This window comes from Podarcis bocagei (assembly GCF_964188305.1).
Source record: "Podarcis bocagei genome assembly, chromosome: 1".
In the NCBI taxonomy this organism is placed as follows: domain Eukaryota; kingdom Metazoa; phylum Chordata; class Lepidosauria; order Squamata; family Lacertidae; genus Podarcis; species Podarcis bocagei.
Window position 1 is genome coordinate 50447673 of NC_138125.1, and position 16666 is coordinate 50464338.

Below are 16666 nucleotides of genomic sequence, written 5' to 3' on the forward strand. Positions count from 1 at the left end.
TTTTATTTTGACTATGGCAGACCAACACGGCTACCTATCTACTACTGGAATCATGTGTACACTATTTCCTAAACCAGCAATGGGAGGATGTAGAGTTAATGAGACTATGTACACAGCCTATAATAAGCTACCATATAGTAAAAGGCAGCACATATGTAGTTGTACTTTTTTCTAGCTGTACATCATCTGATCTGAAGCATTTCTGGTGTGGACAGTCATGCAATGACAACATGAAGAAAACAATGTGGTGAGAAAAAGGAGCATTCCTAATAAATCAGTCCCTATTCCACATCATGTGCATGCCCCCAACATAAGGGTGGATCAGACTAGGAAGACAGGACTTTACATGCACCTTTTCCCTAACAGTTGCATTTTAAGAAGCCAATATACAGAATTTCTATGAATTAGTCTCAAGGTCTCATCAAGCTTTCCTATGTGAAGGGGATGGTGAATGTGGACTATAGCTCTCATCATCCCTGACCATTGGTTATGCTGACTGGGGCTGAAAGAAACTGGAGTCTCACAACATCTGGAGGGCAACAGATTCCCCATTCTTGCTATATGACTTCAGAGAAAACACACAGAATTCTCTGTGGGTGCATTTGGGATCTGGGCAAATGTTTTGGTATGAAAGGTTGGATGCACAGAAAATAGTAATTTCCAAAACTGAGTGGGAGGGTTTCATATTATAGTGTTTAAAAATATATGCTCAGGCTTGAACCGGCAGCCAAACGCAGCAACTCTGCACATCATCTTTCCCTCTGGTTGTGACTGTTGAGTTTTATTATATAAAGTTGTTTTCCACAAACAACCAAATCCATAGGCCAACTTTATGCTTGTCAGCAAGTCTCTTGTGCTTTTGAAATTATTAACATTTAAAGGCATACCACAAGTGGCTCATCACTGTTTATTTTATTTTTTAAAAAACTTTTTTTGCAATTTTACAGCTACAGAATAAATAAACAAATCGGAAATACAAACAAATCATAGAAAAGATCATACAAAAAAAATATGGAAGATCATTAAAACATACCCCAAATATCACTTTTAAATATGGTAATTACCTTCTGCGAAACCTGTGTCAGAGCTTCTTAAGTGTTTCATGGGACATTTTTACTTAAAAAGAAAATACTATATTTGGCATGCAGTTCAAACTGCAGGAGTTACCCATCTTGAGACATCTAGCCTCATTATCCTCTACGGAAATTAATTTCCCACAGGTAAAACACAACATAAAAAATATTGGACCTGCCATTTCCCCCTTTCCTCTGCCTTCTGGCAGAAGGTACTTCTGCTTGTAAGAGGTGAACTGTTCTCAGGAACTCAAACTGGCCAGTGGGCTCTATACATGAACTTTCATATGGTCATACACAAATAGGCCAGCTTAAAAATGTATAATATGCTATAAAAAAACAGAACTGAAGCTTAAAACCATCTAAAAGCTGGCAATGAAATTGGGAGGAATTCAGTGTTGCGCTATGATGAACCTTCCATTTGTACAAGTATTTCATCTTGACAGGCAGAACAGTTTCCCCTGCTCTTCTCCCTCTGCATGCTATTCTGGGTGTTCTCTGGACACCCCCCCCCCTAGGCAACTTCAGGGGGAATGGGAGGAGGAAAGGAGAAAGACCCATTGCACAAGTGGGAATCCTTATGCAGGGCTTCTGCTGATGGGGCTTGTTAGGCGAATCCCATCCTATATCCTTCTGGGCTGTAAAGGTGAATGGAAACGGATGGCAGAGGTCCAATTCAATTTCCAAGCTTGATGTCCCCATTCTAGGTTTGTCCAATTCTGTGTCATGTGATTTAGCTTTACTCAGATGAATGTACCTGGTTCAGAATTCCCAAAATGATTCTAGGAAAATGAGGCATAAGTATTGTGGACCACATACAGGAACTGACTTTTTTAAAAATCTGAATGTACAAGTCTTCAGATACGGAAAGTGTGGTAAAGGCCCGAGTAGATTTGTTGGATGCAGGATTTATGTTTGGCTGAAACAACTCACTCGTGCATCTCAAAAACCAACCATTATATTACCCCCAAAGCGATGATCCAAGTCAATGGTTTTGTCCACATAAGAAATTTGCAAATGTCTATGTTAGCTGTTTGATGGCTTCAATCCAGCTTGCCCTCTCTGCCTTGGAACTGGCCTGTATAAAGTAGTGAATGTCATTCTTTGTTATGATTTTGAAGAGGTTGCCCTGCACATTCCCTTTCACTCCTGCAACAAAAAGGAAAAGGGAGGGGAATGTTAGCAAGGTGCAGGGACAACACAATTGCTGCAGTAACAGCAAAATCTCACAAGGGAGAGAGTTTGATAACTCAACACAGTTTTGCTTTTGTTGATAAAAGAGTGTACCACTGCATTGATATGAATACAGGCTTGGATCTGGATCCAGCTAACCCGGTGTGCTAGCAGAAGCTAGTGCAAGGGCTCCCGCTAACACAGTGGGTTTCTTCCCCCTCTTGTCTGCCTGAACACCCACACACCTTGTCCAAATCCACTTTGGAGGGTTGAGAGAATTCCTAGAACAGCAGGAGGGGAAAGGGCGTACCATTTCATCTGAAAAGCAGAAATGCTTGCACGGATCAGAAGAGTGATGTGATGTTGAATTCTTCCCTTTATCTTTACATGGCCTCCCATCCACCCAAGTGCCATGAAAGGCCAAAAAAGCAACACTTATTTTCTCCATACTATACTGTCCTTAATCTGGCGATATGGCTGCTTGAGCCAGCTATTTATAATCAAGAGAGCTACAGCCAGTCCTATTGTCACAGTTTTTCAAGGTGCCCTAATTGGTGTTCAGACTGGAGAAGGGGCAAACAGGGCCTGGCCCCCTGGCCTTTATGACAATTTCCTAAACTACTGTTTTTGGAAACCTACTGGGGAGGTGTGATTTGACTAAAATAGTAGGGTGCAGAATTTATGGATTTCATTACGCCCACCACCATTACCACTTAATCTCCCATAACTGGGAGCCCAGGCCCTAATATCTGAAATGGCTTCAGCTTTCCCAGTGTAAGCAGCTGATTCACACTAAACTTTATTCATAAACAAGAAAGGAACACGTGAAGAGCTCCACAACCAAAGGAACTGTTATGTTCATACTTGCCTGTTGGGACTCCATTATCTTCCAATGCTGAGACAAGGCAACCACGGAGAGAGAATCCCCCAACTGGTCGGTTATCTTCCTATGGTGGGTGGAAAGAGTCCAAATGGAGAAGTAAGGAATATGAATTATATGTTCTATGCAACACATTTTATTTTGGCAAGACATGCAGTAGCTGGCCACATCAGCACAACATGAATCTTGTCCCAGCCTGTTCCTCTTTGGGATAGGCCTCTGGAGGTTCTAGGTGTTAATTATGTAAAGAGGTAGTATCTTAATTTAAAAAATTATACATGTCTTCCTCCAAAGTGTTTTAATAACAGAGTTGAATTCTAAAGACAAGGGGGGAATTATAGGAACCTAGGAAGCTGTCTTATACTGCATCAGACAGTTTGCCCATCTATTATTTATTAGTTGATTCCATTTATGAATTGCCTTAATAAAAACATTATCTAGGCAACATACACAGCAAGATCAAAAAACCAACACATATTATATAATTCAATGAAATCATAAATAAATTGATAAAATCAACCCAGCAGTGTTATAAATCCAATCTAGATCAACACAGGCTGTGAATTATACCTTTGAAGCATATTTTCCCCCCTCAAATAATTCTGGGCACCGTAGTTTCTTAAGGGTTTCTGGAAATTATAAATCTGTGAGGAGTAAATTGCGGTGCCCAAAATTCTTTGAAGGAAATGAGCTTTAAATATATGGTGTGCACACAGCCACAGACCAAACTCCAGCAACCAACCTAATTAGCATAACAACAAAACACAGCGCCATGTGGCCTTGCCCCTACAATTGAGGGAGCGGGGGAACGAAATGCACACACACCCCAGGATGCCACATTTGTTGACCACAAGAGGTTTAGTTTCAGCCTCACATGATTCTAACTTAAGCACAAAAAAATTCAGATCTATTTTACCAAAAAGTTACACACAAGACATGAGATAGTTTATGTACTGGGAGTCCACCATCTCACCTTTGTGGGGTCATAATAGTGTAGGAAAGCAGGGTCAGCCCTCAGGACAAAGCGCCTCACCTTCCAGTTTTTCCTCTTGTGTCCCTAAAAGTTGAAAAGATTAATAGATCCATTTCACCTTCCATTTCTCAGTTTGTCCTTCTGAAATGGCCTGTAGATCTGCATACACTGAGACATTTCTCGTTATCTGTTTTACCACATTTTATCTTCACAGCAGCCCTGTGAAACAGGTTTAGCCCAGAGGAATATTGTCATAGCCAAGTAAGTTAGACAAAGAAACATTGTCGGAGGCAGAATTGAAGTCATTGTGCATTTTGCTAAGCCACTACATCAACTTCCTTTCCTAGCTCAAACAATTAAAGACAGAAGTTTCTGAATAGCAACTGTAGGCTAGATTCAAATGCTTGTTTTTGAGAACCAAATTTGCTTCAGAATCGGAATATAATAATGTACACATTGGGACCGCTGTTTCATAGAAGATCTGATTTTAGTGCAAATTATTTTGGAATTCTGCTGAGAATGACAATTCAAAAGGATCACCTGGCGCACAAATCCTTGTGGGGGATTCTATTCACCAATCACTTCACAATGGTCTCTTAATTCCATTTTAACTTTCAGTGCACTGAAGTGTGTGGGGGAACAACCTGATTTACAAAACTATTTGAAATCAGTATAGATAGTTCTGTGTCGGGGCGGGGGGGGGGGCGGGAATCAAAGGCTTTCCTGGTCAGAAAATTGTTTTTTCTGATTATGATTTGAACAGCATTCCTTATGTCACACAGAAAGCTAAACCATACATTTACATTTAGAAATATCACAAGGCCCAGGGCTTTTTGTGTTGTACCACATCAGGTGAAAGATTGTGTTTCTCAATTATTCTCCACCTCAAACATTATTTGCTAAAGGAAAGGTAGCATATCTGCAAGAAGGATTCCAGTTAGTGTACTAAAAGCATATATATATTTCCTACTGAAGTATTAGGCATAGAACACCACATTTTTCCCCTATACATTTGGTCCTATGTGCACTCTTTTGCAACACTGTTCATGTGATTGTGATCTTAGGGTTGTATTCAACAGTACGTCAGCAGACTTCACTTCTCCTCTCTCTCCTCTCCTCATGTGCCCCCCCCCTCAGATCTACTCCAGATCCTCCCCCAATGCACTGGAGCAGTTTTCGAGGGTGGGCACGAGCAGAAGAGGAGAGAGAAGTCCCATTGGACAAGTGGAAGTTTATTGTACAAGCAGATACAACCCATATTATTTAATTTTATTACCCAACTTTCTTCTTTAAAAGGAGCTTAAGAAGACACTAAATACAGCATTGCCCAGTCTCCCATTCTCCACTTGCCAACATGATTCAGAAGTCATGGTTACCTGTTTTATTAAAAATCCTTGTTTTAAAATGGTGCCACTCAGTTCAATAATGTTAAGATGAATATTTTCTTTGGAGGTGGTTCTCTTCTTATAGTTTTCCGCCTGCAATAAAAATTAAAGATATTGGGGAAATTGGGGGTAGCGGTAGCAAAACGAGTACAAAATACAGAAGCGTTCCTTTCCTCCTTTAACATGGAACTTTTCATTTCTCAGTCATAGAAATTTCCATCTTCAAAGCAGTTTTTTTGCCAGACACAATAAACAGCAGGGATGGTCTCAGCACCCAGTATCCTCAGGCAGTTGGCAGGACCCCAATGCTCTTAAAGTGCCCACCGCTACTGATGTCACCCCTAGGCAGGTGGCTCACAACCACCCATTGCAGGTCTCAGCACTGCTGCCACCACTCCCAGCAAATAATGCTGCGGGAGAGGCCCAGAGGGCCTTTTGCTGCCCCCTCACTAATAAACAGGCACAGAAGTGCATAAATTAAGTTTCATTATGGCAGCTACAATGAGCTGTTCCCATATTGCATCCAGATAAACGCCAAACTGTTCCTGTTGCACGTCCACACCCAACCCAAAGTCCAACTACAGTATTAGTCAGATATAACTTGGAAAGCATTAGAAAGATTTTGCCCAAGTTATCTTTTGGCCTGATTTTCATTTGCTGCAAATCTCTCCTATCAGTCTCTCCAATGCGTATGCACACTGTGCCCCCGTGTTTTTTTAGTGTCCTCATTTGCAGAAAGGAGACTTCCAGAAATCCCATCACTTACAAATGTGTACAGAGCTGTAGAGTCATCCAAAAACTGCTCTGTCAAATCACCATTCCTCATGGCTTCAACACTGCGGGCTCCCACAGGCTTAATGAAATTTTCGTCCACCAACACAGAGGCCAGGGTGACAGCCTCTAGACGGGAGGCTGCAAAGCTATTGGAAATCAGCCAGTCAACCAGCACAGAGCCTGAAAAGAATAAAGGCAAAAACAGGTGAGCAAAAACAGCAAACAGCCAGTCAATTCCCATGGAAGGTAGAGGTTTTTAGTACTCATCCTCTAACAGAGAAATGAGTCTTAAATTGTAATCTAACCTGACTGAAGAGCAGACATTTGCACGCACATTTTCATAAACTTGGCAGGTAGCACTGTCTTTCTGGATAACCTCATTCTAGACCAGCCCAAGACACTTTGCAGCCAAAGGGAACCCTTTCAACTCTACAATTCTATGATTCTGTGAAGCGCGCACACACACAATTCACAAATGATACCTAAAATTAGAGGTGTTTGGGCTCTAGACTGTATTTTCCCCTTACATTTTAATCTTTCCTTTCCTTTAAGGAGCATAGTACAGTGTAGACGGGTCTCCCTCTTTCATTTCATCCTCATCACAGCCCAGGGAGGTAGATTAGGCTGAGACGCCATGATTGGCTCACAGTCACCCAGTGAACTTCACGGCCAAGTAGGGAATTGAACCCAAATCCCCTGGTCCTAAAGCAATTCAGGAGTAGCCAATGTAATGCGTAAGTACCTCCATCTAATCACCAGCATGTGAGGTCTGGCTGTAGTTACTAGTGGGAGAGAAATCACTGAAGATGTGCTCTTATCGTTCATGTCCCAGGGCTGTGCCCTAATAATGAAAACAAGGTTCTGAAGCTGCACCATGGTGGGCCCTGGGAGAAAACAACATTCCTTTGCATCAGATTATATTGAAGTACTAGGAGGCTAATAACATGCGGTTTGCCTACCTGTAAAACTTTCTTTATATGTGCTGCCTTGTTCTGTGTTGGGTGTGAGCTTAATTCCACTGCTGCTGTCATGCATTTTGTCCACAATGTGACTGGAAAAAAACCAGCAAAAAGGTTAATGTTTAAGAAAACAGAGAATCCGGTTTTGTGAGGGGACTCAAATCCCTCTGTCTCAATTCATACAGCCAATAAAGAGCACAGTTTCGATCGAAAGTACCTCAGGCATGAGTGGAAGGCAATTCCAGTTACACACAGGAGAGTACCATTGATTTCTGTCCCTTCAGTCCTCTATCCTTGATTCAATCAAGTAGTGGCGTAGTGGGGGGGGGGCATGGGGCAATTGCCCTGGATGCACAATTGGGGGTGGCAGGCGAACCAGACTGGGGAATGCGGGGGATGATATTCACCCTCCACATGTCCCTCCACCGCCTGTGAGTGCCTGCCCGGTGGCGGTGGCAAGGGCCAGATGAGCATACTCTACACCTGCCCTGGGTGCTGGCAAAGAGCACTATGCCCTTGCTTGAATGCATCTCATTCTATGTTGCTGTCAAGTAAGCTCACTCTTGGGACTATATTCCAGTGGGGTCCCTCTTTAGATGGTAAGGCGTATTACTTCACTTCAAAATGCGGTAAACCAGCCTTGCTGCCTTTGGGGGTCCTCCTGGTCATTCTATGAAGTGGGGCTGTGAGCTTCTGCCCCAAAGTCCTGCCCGGATGGCACCCACTGTCCAGAGAGTCCCCTGAGCCTCAGGTCTATAAAAACATAATAGCAGCCCTGCAGAATCAGACCAAACGTCAACCTAGTCCAGCATTTATTCTCCTGCAGTAGCCAAGCAGATGGCCATGGGGAGCCCACAAACTTCTTCTCCTTAACACCCATGAGTGGTTAGCCCAAACAAACCTTGGCTACAACTTATGGTTTGTCTGAATTGAGACAAACCACAATCTTGGATTCAGACATAATGTTAAACTAAACCATGGCTTAGCTTCAGGTAGCACAGCAGCAGAACTAGGGGAGAAGTGAAGCAGCCATGACATTTGCTATGAGCATGTTCACATTTAGCCACAGTCTGGCTTAGTGTTATATACAAACTGGGCTACACACACCCCACAAATTGCAGGAAAGCAGATGGAGGCATTATTTAACACTTACTTCAGGCTGATATTTGAGGGCAGTTTGAAGGAATTTTTCATGCGGTGAAGTTGCTGGACTTGCACTGGGTTGCCAGCATGAATAGCACCAGTTATATCCAACGCCCAGGCATCACGCTCTTCTCGAGAGCAGAAATCGAGGAAATATTCTGTGTTTGTTTTTGTCTTCAGTTTAATGACCAACTACAAATAAACCCACAAGAAACAACATTACATTATTTGCTAGAAATTATCAGTGCATCACTCAGAAATATTTACTGAAATTTGAGAGATCTTGAACCGCTTTGCCTTTCTGGTGATAAACAGATGTGATCAAACATTTTCACAGGTAAAACTACATGATAAATCTACCTGTGTTTTATTTATCACATCTATCTATCTATCTATCTATCTATCTATCTATCTATCTATCTATCTACCATCTCCTGGAAATTAAGGATAAGTGTGGGTTTCAGGTGTGCTGCTTTGATGTGTGAATACTATAATATGTTCAATTTTTAAAAATACAGTATGATAAAGTTGTATATCTATCACTTGCCTTTCCTAGCTAAACTAGAGAAAATGTGTAAGATTTGTGATAGGATCTCACAACATTTTTCTAGAGCTTAGAAGTAGCCAGTTTCAACACTGCTCTTCACCCCTAGCTAAAGGGAGAATGTCCTAGCTAATATGACCCACACATACACGGTACCAGCACTGCCCCCTTCTAATATGTTCCATTTTCTAGAGCCAACACAGCAACAGTAATTTATACCAAATGGGAAGAGAATTGGACATACCGGCCTGTTATACTCCAAACATGGACAAGTCATTGTGCAGCCATCCAAAATAATCCTGCCCTTTGGAGAAGGCTCTTTCTTTCCTCCCACAACTTTATAATATAGCAGTCTGTCCTGGAGAAGAACAAACCACCTTGCTTTCCAGTTGTGGACAACATGTCCCTGCAAACAAAAAGTGTCAGTCTTAGGTGCAGCTTATAAACAACATTTATTACCTGCTTTGGTGTTGCATACTCATGAACTTCTTACTCACTGCACTCAGTTGATAATTTATATAGCCTCTAATGTGCTCTCATCTGGTAGGACTTTAAACCGAGTTCTTACCTTCTTTCCACAAATCCAAGGTTTCCCCAGATGTATTTTAGTGATTCCACAAGCGAGCTTTTTGCAACGATAGCACATTTTCCCAGGCAGTCATTATAGGTATATGATCACAATAACCTGGTGCCAGTACTGAGTACCCTAGTATCCCCGGGGAAAAGCACTAACTACTATTATACAATGGGAAAGATGCTGATTCACCCCAACTAATGAAATAGATTTGTCTCACTCAGATCCAAATTCAGTTTTACAGTCACTAGACATGAGTGGTTCTCAAAAGGTCCTACTCTACCATACAGCAAGGTAGGGCAGTAGATTTTTATTTATTTTTTGCAATAGTTTTTTTTTGGGGGGGGGAATCCAATACTTTTTGAAGTGGTGGGCCCTAGCATGGGGGAGGCATCATTTGGTACTCTGCCTCAGGCAGTGACATGTTTTTGGTGTTCCTCACCTTTAATTTTTACAACAGAGAGGATTCAAACCATACATAGCATGGTGGGGTTCTAGCTTTAAAAACCCTGATTTCAGAAAATGCTCTCAAGTCCCATACAGCAGTTCTGATCTGTTTTTAGTTTACCCAACATATTGCTATCTCAACAACATGACGGGACATTTCACTGTTGGAGGCAGTTTGCCTCTGAATATCAGGTGTTGGAAGCACAATGGACAGAGATGTCCCACTTGCAGGTTTCCCATAGACATCGTCTGGCCACTGTGAAAGCAAGATGTTGGACTAGCTGGGCCTTTGGCCTGATCCAGAAGTTCTTTGCTTATCTTCTTCACTCTACCCCCAAGCAGACGGCTCTGTCAGCCAACTGCAGTACTACCTAGTCTCTGTTCCATTTTTCCTGTTTTCCCTTAGTGGGGCTAATGGAAACCTCTGGGGGCAACTTAGATCAGGGAAAGAGCATGGTGGGGAGGAGAAAGAATAAATGCCCAATCAAATTAGGAACTCTGTGGCTTCTCTGAAGTAGAGAAAATAAATTCATTCATTAATCTCCTGCATCATGTGCAGTTTGGCCCTTAGACATGAGCATAGGGAAAGCACATTGGACTGGATAAATTGTTAGAAATCAGGGCCCTTCTGAAGATCTGATAAAGACAATGACAGATTAAGAGAGGTGGTATATTTCAGATATTGCAAAAGGATAATTTGAATAACTTGGGCTACATTTTGAACCTGGAGCCCTCCTACCATAAATTGAGTGTGCACAATAAAAGGCAAAAGATCAAGATGAGCAGACAGGTAGAGCAAGAAGAACTAGATTGTTGCTCTGACCTGTTGCACCCTAGGTCAGAAGGGCAGGATATAGGGAGAGCTGCTTGAAAAGAAGACAAGAATAAAAGATGACAGCAGCGGTGGATCTTGAGGAGATCTGCATGCATGCAAGACAGGACCTGACAGTGAATAAGGTGCTGCAGGTCAGAGCAAGAGAGGAATGTTAGCAGAATGTTAGCACAGCACTCTAGAGCAGTATCTAAACCTTATACATCCTTTGCCTAGCTATGGGAGACATTCATGTTGGAAAAGTAATAATCTGGCAAAATGTATTTACTTCTGACATTTATAGCTCACTCTCTTTCCCAAACGAGGGCAAACATATTTTTAAAGAGGAGGTTGCAAGTCTGAAATCACCTAGAGATAAAACTGTGGCTGCACATTACAACCGTGGCTGTGTGTGTGCTCTCCCATTCATTCACTCTGCCTCCGGGACTCTCACACCACTGATTTGGGAAGCAGTGTACACATGCCATTAGCCACAATCCATATCTATCTTGTCGTTCCTTATGAAATATTGCTTATTGATGTTTTCCCCCCAAAACCAGCAAGAGAAGCTGAGAAAAAGAACAAACTGGTTGTGTTTAAGCTGGTAATGTACACATCGCCTGTGACTGCAGCTTACCTTTTTAACAAGAAAGCCTTCCTTCAGAATTCCACCCCCTTCCTCCATGCTGATCCAGTAGGAGGTGAATGTGCCTTCCAAGACGTCTGCGGGCAACTGCAAGCCGATCCCTCTGCATGAGGAGTTTTAAAACAGTGACTGTTTTCTTAACCACCTCCTCCTCTGCTGTGACGTCTACACCCCTCCCTACCCAGGAGACAATAGGCAAATAGTGAGCTGGCACTGGGAGATCACCTGTCCTTAAGGGAATACAAAACAGGGAAAGTTTAACAAGGTAATTGTACCATAGCAGTACTTCCCCTAGAACTGTGAATGGATCAAGCTCATTGAATGACTCAGAAGATATTAGTCAGCCATCCGGATTATACAACACAGGAAGGAGACAGACCTTCTGTATATAGAAGCCAAGGACTGGAGGTTCCCATGTTTTGTTCACTGGGCATTTCCATTTTTAATATATTGTTTATTGTTATCTCCGTGTACTACAACATACCAGGGACAAACACTGTGGCTACCACAGGACTTGGACTCGGTCCAGTATACCTGAACGAACGTCTCCACCCACATTGTTCAGCCACATTGTTCACTGAGGTCCAGCTCCAAGGGACTTCTGGCAGATCCCTCACTGTGAGGTTACAGGGAACGAGGCAGAGGGACTTCTCAGTAGTGGCACCCAACCTGTGGAATGCTCTCCCATTGGATGTCAAGGAAATAAACAACTATCTGACTTTTACAAGACATCTGAAGGCAGCCCTATTTAGGGAAGTTTTTAGTGTTTGATGTTTTATTGTGCTTTTAATATTCCTTCAGGAGCCCCCTAGAGTGGCTGGGAAAACCCAGCCGGATAATAAAAATAATAAAAATAATAAAAATAATAAAAATAATAAAAATAATAAAAATAATAAGAATAATAAGAATAATAAGAATAATAAAAATAATAAAAATAATAATAATAGCAGCTGCAGGGAAAAGGAGCAATGTAAGTGAACTGAACTCAAGAAAGGAAAAATGAAAAACCTGGGGAATCAAAATACAAATATTTCTCTATTCTATGAAAATATTTTCAATACCAATGAATTTACTATGCAGTGGCTGTGACCCTTACCCAGCACATGTGTGCACCAAATCAACATGAATGTTAGGGTTCTTAAGCTACATTAGTCCCATCAAGTACACACAAACACATTCCAGTCTCCTACTAAGTCATAAACTCGTTTTTAAAACAACAACACTAAAAGAAAAAGCAGGTTTATAGTTTGACATAGGGTCAGCGCCCGTGATAAAAATGGCTGAAAATGCAAAAACACATTATTGTGCTTGCATAATCTCTTATACATACATTGGTCATTGTTTGGATTTGTAGATAAGAGTAGAATCTAAAGCCTATAATGTGCATGGGTTTCTATGAAGGGAAGTTCTAGCATACAGAAATCACCTGAGGAGAAAGTACACAAATGTTGTTATTGTTGGCATCTGTCCGTCTCAAGAGACAATGGAGTGTTTCTCCGGAGGCAAAGTCTGCATCAGCAGCGCCCTGGGGTGCAAGCCTGGGCAGTGTGCATGGAAGTCCAAGGATATATTGGAGCTGATGGCTCATGCTCCACAGTTCCAATCCAGTAGATCCAATGTACATACATGGGCTTCCGAAACGCACAGAGGGCTTCTGTTTGCACAGGGACTTTTCTCATAACCTCAAACCCAGGGACATTTCCAGGTTTACGGCACTGCTTCTGACATTGACATGAACAAGGAAGTCCTAAATTGTATAGAGCTCTGTATTTTTTGTTGTTTTGAATTTACTGACGTATTCTGTATTTTGTATATTTGTATATTAATTGTTCTCTATTTTAATGTTTGTTTGCTGTAAGCTGCTTTGGGCCCAGCTAGTTATGGGAAAACAGCACAAACAATCAGTCACTCAATATGTGCATTGGAGCCTTATGGATCCATAGAGAAGGGTGAAAGTCTTTAGAAAAGTGGCTAATGTGTGGGCCTCCAGATGTTGCTTTAAGTTAGTCTTCCTGCTTTAGAAACACCTTTAGCAACATTCTTCCGTGCTATTGTGAGGCTTACCAGTCTCCTAGTTCACTGTCTGGCAGAAAGCAGGCTTTGTTGGTCAAAACATATGACTTAAAGTAGGATGATAGAGATAAGAATTCAGTAAGGGCAAAATTCATGCCATGCTTGTAATACTTCTGAAATACTTGCTGTTGTCCCACTTGAGATAACAATCTGAACTCTTAACAGCGTGAGTCACAGGATAGGAAACATTAGTCACCACATCATCGTCCCACATAGTATCCAGGCTATGGGCACACAGAAGATTGTGGACTGGGTAGGAGACAAATAAGAAGGCATTTGTTTTTCCCTTTATAGAGCACTGATAGAATGATCTGGTATAAGAAGTCAACCCAACAACTTGCTTATTCTCTTGGCCAGGGGTGGCCAACTTCTGTATTCCTAGAGACACCTTTCAAACACTGACCTTAGGGCTGGAACGATCTGTATATTATTCCGGCCAGCTGCACTGGCTGCCTGTTCCCTTCCAGGCCCACCTACCCACCATGTGAACCTGCCTGAGCCCTGGGTTCAGCTACAGCAGTCCTGCTTGTATGCTGGTAGTAGGGGTAGTTTTATTTATTTTTATTTCAAGCTCTTTTATAACTAAGATGATAGGCTGCTGATTTTGCTATTTTGGCAATTTTGTTATTATGCACAGGGAGAGAGGACAGGGAGAAGTTCCATTGCGCTAAAAGAATTACTTTGTGGATATCATCCTATGGTTTTCAATGCAAATGAGCAGTGTGCTGGCACATACTGAAATTGTGGCTGCTTTGCTTCTACGCTGCTGTTTCTTACATAGCCAGGAAACAAGTGATGGTCTAGCGTGTCATGCTGTCTGAAAACAGCCTTCTGGTATGTTTCTTTCTAAATAAGCCAATGACAAACCTTGGTTACCACTCATAATTTGTTTGGAAAGAAACAAACCACAGGGTTTGATGTAACAAGTTATAGTCTATGGCTTGTTTCCTGGTAGTGGTTGAAACAAAATGCCCACTACCTCAGCACCGGTATGCTCTTAATTCACATGAAACCGGTTTAACTATGGCTGTGATGTGCAGTCAAGTAAGTGGTTGTGGATTAGGGTTTGTATAGTTTAATCTTTCTTGAAATGAAATAGTTTTACTGCTCTATTTATATTTTGATTTTCTTGTTAATTTTAAAATGTTTTTATTGTGCATTGTGTATCACTTTGGGAAGATATTTGTAGCCAGATAGGTGACTAAGAAGTTTATCAAATAAAATAAATAAAGCAAACTCTAATGGATGATAAGGCTCTAGAAGTTATCACTGAGTGGCAAGGACTTAAAAAATGCAAATACTGTACTGGATAGTGGGAAGTCATAAGGGCGTGTGTATCAGGGGAAGGGGTAACTCAGAGATGAATGTGTTTCCTGAACGATTCCTCACAGATCCTTTCTAGTGTACTTCCGAAAAAGCAATTCAGCAAAATGTACATTCAACAAACGTGGAAAGCCAATATTACTTTTCCTAGAAGAGAAATGGGGTTCAAAATCTTTTACCACATGTTAAAGGCCACCAAAAACCAGATTTTTAAAAATAAAAAACCCCACTACTTTGGGTTTCTTTTCTAAAATCAAGCAGTATATAGTTTATGAAATAAAATAAATAAATAAGCTTGTATTCCCGCTCTCAATACAGCAAAACAATCATGGGGGGGGGGAAGGTTTGAAGTCCTGAAAGTTTTCTGTAAGGAACAAATCTTCACAATTAAAGGAAGTGACTAGATAGGTTTGTTTTGAATGCCAGGGACTCAGAAGGGGTGTTGTGGTGGTGCAAGGAGTCTTAACCCTCTTAAGGTTATGCCTAAGAGCTCTCAGACCTTCCTAGCTATAGGAGGCTATTATTACAGCCAAGGGACAATTGATAAGAGAGCGGGAAAATAACATTTAGAATCATTAATACAATTAAAGATTGATATATACTAATTATTTCTAGTCTCTGCTGTGTGATGGTTTTTAATGAGGTAGTTCTAGCTTTCATATTGTTTTGTGCTGCTTTCAGATCTTAGTATTGAATTTTACTGTACTATTGTGCTTTTTAATCTATTTATATTGACTTACTGTATGCCACCTGGAGTTTCAAGTAACCAATATAAAACACACACATTACCATGCACATTATAGCATTCCACACACAAACAAGGTGGAGGCTGAATATTTGAGTGTAGGTAAGAGTTCAAAGCAGAGATCTGATTTTCAGCATTGCTTAACTTGTCATCACAAGCAGCTCCATATTTAGTAGTAAACATAACCTCATGTTATAGAAGACAGGTAGAAGCCTGTATGCGTGTAAGACTCAACACAGACAGTGATGTCAGGCTCATGAAAACAGACATAGCTGCAGGATCTAATCAGAACCAGGTGTTTGCTCTTTGTCCTGTAGAGTAGACCACCCACATCAAGAGAGGGAGAAGTGAGAAGACACCTGTCTGAGATTTCTGTCAGAACTTTTCTGAGGTCCTCAAGATTCCCTTTGGTGGGGAAAAGTTTGCAGCCGTATTTGTATTGTGTGCCATAGGCCTAAGCATTAAATTTATCAGCTACAGGTCTCCATCAACACTGGAATACAACCATTTTCGTTTTCTACCCTAGGAGCAGAAAAGGCTATTTTCCCCAGTGACATTCCTCCCAGTTGGGATTACTGGGAAATACACAATTACACGTGAAGATTCTCAGGATTTCTCTGTTCCACCAAAGCTGCTGTGAAAATGAAACATGTGATTGTAATCTCTGTAGAATTTTTAGGTGCACTGCAGCATGTGTGCACTTCTCAATGCTTCCTAAATTGTTCCTAGAATATTGAATCTATAATACTGCTGAATCTGCATGTTCACTACCTACATTTCCCCTCTCATGAAATAAGGGAACCCCTACATGGCCTTATACCTTCACTTAAACATCAAATGATTAACTTAAACATCAAATGATTCCTACCACCTCATTCAAATTTTTTAAGTTAAGATACCTTCTTTCTGTAGCAACACTTAAACCCAACAGCCGTAAACAGAGTATCTGGATTTTCTGATGCACGACAATGAACACAGAAGCTTAGACGTGTAGAGTTGGGTCACGTAGTTCAACCACCTGCAATGCAGGAATCACATCACTGATGTTTCTTGGGGCGGTTGTGAGCTAGCCCAAGACATTTTGTTGCATCAGGCAAAGGACAAAATTGTGCCCTCTGCATCTCCCTTCCCCAATTCCACATT

At 41.4% G+C, this 16666-nt stretch overlaps 1 protein-coding gene across 1 annotated transcript; it reads right to left on the reverse strand.

Annotated features, from left to right (window-relative positions):
• Positions 1-890: 890 nt before the first annotated feature.
• Positions 891-11910, reverse strand: PLEK2 (pleckstrin 2). Its single transcript, XM_081166034.1, has 9 exons — positions 11374-11910; positions 9149-9310; positions 8371-8552; positions 7218-7309; positions 6251-6438; positions 5476-5577; positions 4100-4183; positions 3115-3193; positions 891-2222 (listed from the first exon to the last, which is right to left on the reverse strand). The coding sequence occupies exons 1-9, from the start codon at positions 11419-11421 to the stop codon at positions 2095-2097; spliced, it is 1065 nt and encodes a 354-aa protein (XP_081022160.1). The 5' UTR covers positions 11422-11910; the 3' UTR covers positions 891-2094.
• Between the last annotated feature and the right edge of the window lie 4756 nt (positions 11911-16666).

Bases quoted from the DNA above. Each gene is read 5' to 3' on its own strand.
- PLEK2 (XM_081166034.1), bottom strand. From the start codon at position 11,421: ATGGAGGAAGGGGGTGGAATTCTGAAGGAAGGCTTTCTTGTTAAAAAG. The intron at 9,311-11,373 runs GTAAGCTGCAGT...TTTTGTTTGCAG, and splicing joins AAGGCTTTCTTGTTAAAAAG to GGACATGTTGTCCACAACTG. The intron at 4,184-5,475 runs GTAACCATGACT...TTCAACTTTTAG, and splicing joins AAGGATTTTTAATAAAACAG to GGACACAAGAGGAAAAACTG.